Here is a 4,290-nt window from a genome sequence, read left to right on the forward strand (position 1 = left end):
TTTATTAAATTAATGACACATTTATATATTTAATTCCTTATTTATTTAATGAATTACACATTTAATTAATTGTTTATCGCTGTATTTATTTATCTAATTGTGGCACTTTATATTAGTGACGTAGTTTTAATAAATGAATGACACATTTATTTACTTAATTCCACATTTAATTAATTATTGACATATTTAATTATTTATTTAATGCTGTATTTATTTATTTAATTTTGGCACTTTTTATTTTCCATAAAATGCAAGGCAGGGGCACATTTAATTTTTTCACCTTCAGTAATTTTTTTTTTTTCTTAACTCAGTAACGTGAGGGGGTTTTAAATGTAGCAAAGTAAAACTACTTAGGTTAAGATTTACTCGAGTAAAAGTAAAAATCACATATTTCAAAAACTACTCCGCAAATTACTCATAAAAAGTATTCAATTACAGTAACTTGAGTAAATGTAATTCATTACTTTCCATCCCTGGTTATGAAATACTTTAAGTCTCATCAGGTCACAAAATTTGAATCCGAACATAAAAATCATTGTATCTGAGTGCAAATTCACAGAGTTAAGATAGGGTCCATCCAGCTTTACTTGCCTTCTTCACAAGGTCTAAACAGCAGACTATCCAGACACTCCCATGTTGTTTATATCAGCAGATAACAGTTTAAACTCAGGAACTAGCTTAACTTACGCTCCAGGTATCTAGTTACTATACAGAGGAAGAACCAGGCTTGCAGAGTTCCATAAAATCTCTTTTCTCGGCTCATTTCTTCATATGTTGTTTTAATGCCGTCACACGTAGCAGTCTGTAGTTTTCCATTCTTTGGTGTGTCTTTGGTCTTATTTAATGGCAAAGAAATCTTGCTGTATTTAAACTTTAAAAGTTGAAGAGTTTGATAAAAAACTTGGAAGCACATATATGTTTGTATTAAAATGTTTTACTTAAGTTTTTCACATTTAAACACAGCAGCACAAACATGGTAGTCACACATAATCTCTCTCCACATTTTACACTTTTTTCTTGAACACTTGGTGGCAGACTTTGTCGAGGGCCGTGATTTCCTGCAAGACAAGATGCAGACCTTCAGACTTAGAGGGGGGGACGTGATGCAATAAGGCTCTCTATTAGTTACACAAGCAAGCAGAGCTTACATCTGCAAGTTTCAAATAATTTTATTGTTATTGCCTCAAGATATGAGGCAACTCAATGTGATGCAAAGGGGAAAAGATTTCATGTTTGTTCTTTAATAAAGTGACATCAGAGTCCAGCCTGTTGCTGTTTTTTCTCACCAGGTGCAGCAGGTCTCCTTCAATCCACTGCTTCCAGCCACGGTTTTCTTTCTCCCCCTTCTGGACACAGACCAGCTTGTCTCCATCCCAGGTAACCAGGCTCTAACATTCCACAACAGTTATTAAAGCAAAGCATGAGATTAGAACCCCCCCCTGCATTGAGTCCTCAGACGCCGCACCTTTACAGTCCTGTTGTCCAGGCCCTTTGTGTACTCCTCGAACTCCTCCCCCACGGTGAAGTTGACCTCGTAGTTTCTGAAGGTACTCAGGGTCTTGGTTTCAAATTTGTCCCCGTTCTGCACGATCACTTTGGTCTGGTGCAGGTGGACAGCGATCTTCCTGGTGGCGAAGTCAATGTCTGCATGCATGGAGAGAGGTTTCACAGATGTGGTCAGGAAACAAAGACCCTGAACGCATTCACAATAACAATGAGTCCTCTGAAACAACCTCCTGCCCAGTTGGAATAGATCTAAACGGCTTTCTTTGACCCTTTTAGCATCAGACTTGCCAAAGTGAACCGCCCATCCTGATCATTTAGATATTCATATCCTATTTCCCCTGAATATGAAATTCCATTTCTTCCCATCACTCTTACTGATGGAGCCTTAATATTTACCCATTGGACTGATAGTTTTTGACCCATTTCCATAAGGATCTAATTTTCCCGGTCGCTCCATGGAAATGCCTCTGAGGAGCTGAGGATTACCCCGGATTTCTCTTCCCATCCCGCTGCACTGGAGCTCGTTTTTTGTATGAATTTCTGATAGAGTCGTCGTGAATAATGAAAGTGTTTTCTGGGGCTGATCAGCGACTCCCCGGAAGGATGGGAGTTAGCCCCCGTCTCCTCATCCTAATTCGGAATCTGTCTTTCATTTCGGCGGAACAGAAAGGATAAAAACGCAGAAGGGACTGAATCAATATTTATTTGGCACGGCAACAGACAGCAATTGCTCAGAGAGTGGAGGTTAACTTGGCCTGACAGCAGCTCAATGAGGAAATGAAGCAGAGGCACATCACTTTTTTTTTCTTCCCATCCTTTTCCCTCTCGCTGGCATTCTTGTTCTCCCTGTCACACTCATGTTACACACTTATTTAGGCTATAGTTTCTCTTTCTTAGTAAATCTTGAATGTCTCATCTCAGGATGGAACTTACCAAGAGCCTTCATGACATCCTCGAAGTTCTCATTTTTCACCATCTCCCAGCGCCCATTGTAGTCTGCCGGCATTTTTTCAGCAGTGTGTGAAAGAGTATAGCAGCCTGCCTAAGGGTTTGTTTTTCCAGTGAAGGGAGAGCGCTCAAGGGCCCAGCCCTTTATATACACTTTGTTTCTGTGTGTGTGTCTGTTTAAGAGTGTACACGCTCGTGTGGGTCTATGTAGACCAAAGGACACGGTCCGCCTGATAATTGCTTCAGGACTCTAGCAGAGTGTGTATGAGGCATAAAGTTCAGGCTGTCTTTGTTGCATTGTGACCACAGGGCATTATTTCTGTGACAATACTTCAGCAGCATGAACGTTGGTTTATAAATAGGTGACGTGTCTCCCTGCTCTTCAAAAAGACATTTCTAAGTGTAATAAAATGTGGCTATTAGAAATATAATAGGAGCTGCACTGTGGGGCAGTGTGCAGCACTGTTGCCTTGCAGGAAGAGGGTTGTGGGTTCGATTCCTGGCCTGGATCTTTCTGCATACAGTTTGCATGTTCTCCCTGAGCATGCATGGGTTCTCTCCGGGTACTCCGGCTTCCTGCCACAGTCCAAAATGAGGTTAATTGGCTTCTCTAAACTGGACTTGGGCAGTTCTTGTTAGGTGTGAGTGTGTATGCATGGCTGTGTTTCTTTGTGTTGCTTTGTAATGGACTCTGCCTCTCTCCCATAGACTGTTGGAGATAGGCACCAGCTCCACCGTACCTAAGCCGGGTATATACTGTATGAATTTATTGCTCTTTTCAGGCCGATTTTCCATTTGTGCGAGAATTTTTTGATCGGGCCGACTTTCAAATGCTAAATGGCATGTACTTATATAGCGCCTTTACCCAAGTCAGGAGACTTGACCAAAGCGCTTTACACTACATTCATTCACCCATTCACGCACACACTCACACACACTCATGGTGGCAAGCTACATTGTAGCCACAGTTGCCCTGGGGTTCGCTGACAGAAGCGGGGCTGCTGTAAACTGGCGCCACCAGGCCCTCTGACCACCAGAAGTAGACAATCAGGTGAAGTGTCTTGCCCAAGGACACAACGACACTGAAAGTCGGACCGGGGATTGAACCATCAACCCTTCGATTTCAGGGCAAACTCCTACATCCAACGCCACTGTCAGCCTGCTCGTGCATCGTGTCGTGTACAGGTGGTAACGAGGGGCGATGAGCCTCTCACGACCACCTCCCAATTAGAAATCGTAAGGTCAGGAGAAAATTATGTTTGAAATTCAGTCGGTCGCATCAGCGCGTCAGGTTGCACAGTGGGAGAACATGAGAGCTGTGACCTTTAAACCCTGTGGTTTTGTCGTACAGGGTGTGTAACGATTGAAAATATCGCACAGTGAATGCCTGGCTTAAGTAGGAGAAGATGGATGGATTGATTGATTGATTGAAATAACTCAGCAGCATCTTTACTTGAATCTGTGAAAGGACCATAAGATTAGGGTGGAAAGTTCCAACCTTTGCACTGCAAAAACAATCTAAAAATGAGTAAAAATGTCTTTAATTAAGTGTATTTACCCTTAATTTGAGCAGGTAAATAAGATAATCTGCCAATGGAATGAGTATTTTTGCTCTTAAAATAGGGCTGCAACAACGAATCAATAAAATCGACTTTGAAAAGCGTTGGCAACGAATTTCATCATCGATTAGTTGTGTCGCGCGATTAATGCGTCATCCGCCGCCGTCGTCATTGCTGTGGGGCGCCTCCCCCATCCTAACCCCACTCCCGCAGGAGTCCCTCTCAGCGCTGCAGTCAGAGGATGTTTACCCTCAGCGTCCAGACTGCAAATGAAGCG

General features: G+C 42.4%; 1 protein-coding gene across 1 annotated transcript; it reads right to left on the bottom strand.

Annotated features, from left to right (window-relative positions):
• Positions 1-917: 917 nt before the first annotated feature.
• rbp2 (retinol binding protein 2) lies at positions 918-2,570 on the bottom strand. Its single transcript, XM_015371456.1, has 4 exons — positions 2,440-2,570; positions 1,466-1,644; positions 1,287-1,388; positions 918-1,058 (listed from the first exon to the last, which is right to left on the bottom strand). Exons 1-4 carry the CDS (start codon positions 2,510-2,512, stop codon positions 1,005-1,007), a joined length of 408 nt encoding a protein of 135 aa, XP_015226942.1. The 5' UTR covers positions 2,513-2,570; the 3' UTR covers positions 918-1,004.
• Positions 2,571-4,290: the final 1,720 nt, after the last annotated feature.

The sequence above is a fragment of the Cyprinodon variegatus genome, unplaced genomic scaffold, assembly GCF_000732505.1.
Source record: "Cyprinodon variegatus isolate N-32 unplaced genomic scaffold, C_variegatus-1.0 Scaffold58, whole genome shotgun sequence".
Classification (NCBI taxonomy): Eukaryota; Metazoa; Chordata; class Actinopteri; order Cyprinodontiformes; family Cyprinodontidae; genus Cyprinodon; species Cyprinodon variegatus.

Bases quoted from the DNA above. Each gene is read 5' to 3' on its own strand.
- rbp2 (XM_015371456.1), bottom strand. From the start codon at position 2,512: ATGCCGGCAGACTACAATGGGCGCTGGGAGATGGTGAAAAATGAGAAC. The intron at 1,389-1,465 runs GTGCGGCGTCTG...GTGGAATGTTAG, and splicing joins TGGACAACAGGACTGTAAAG to AGCCTGGTTACCTGGGATGG. The intron at 1,059-1,286 runs GTGAGAAAAAAC...CTTGTCTTGCAG, and splicing joins AAGGAGACCTGCTGCACCTG to GAAATCACGGCCCTCGACAA.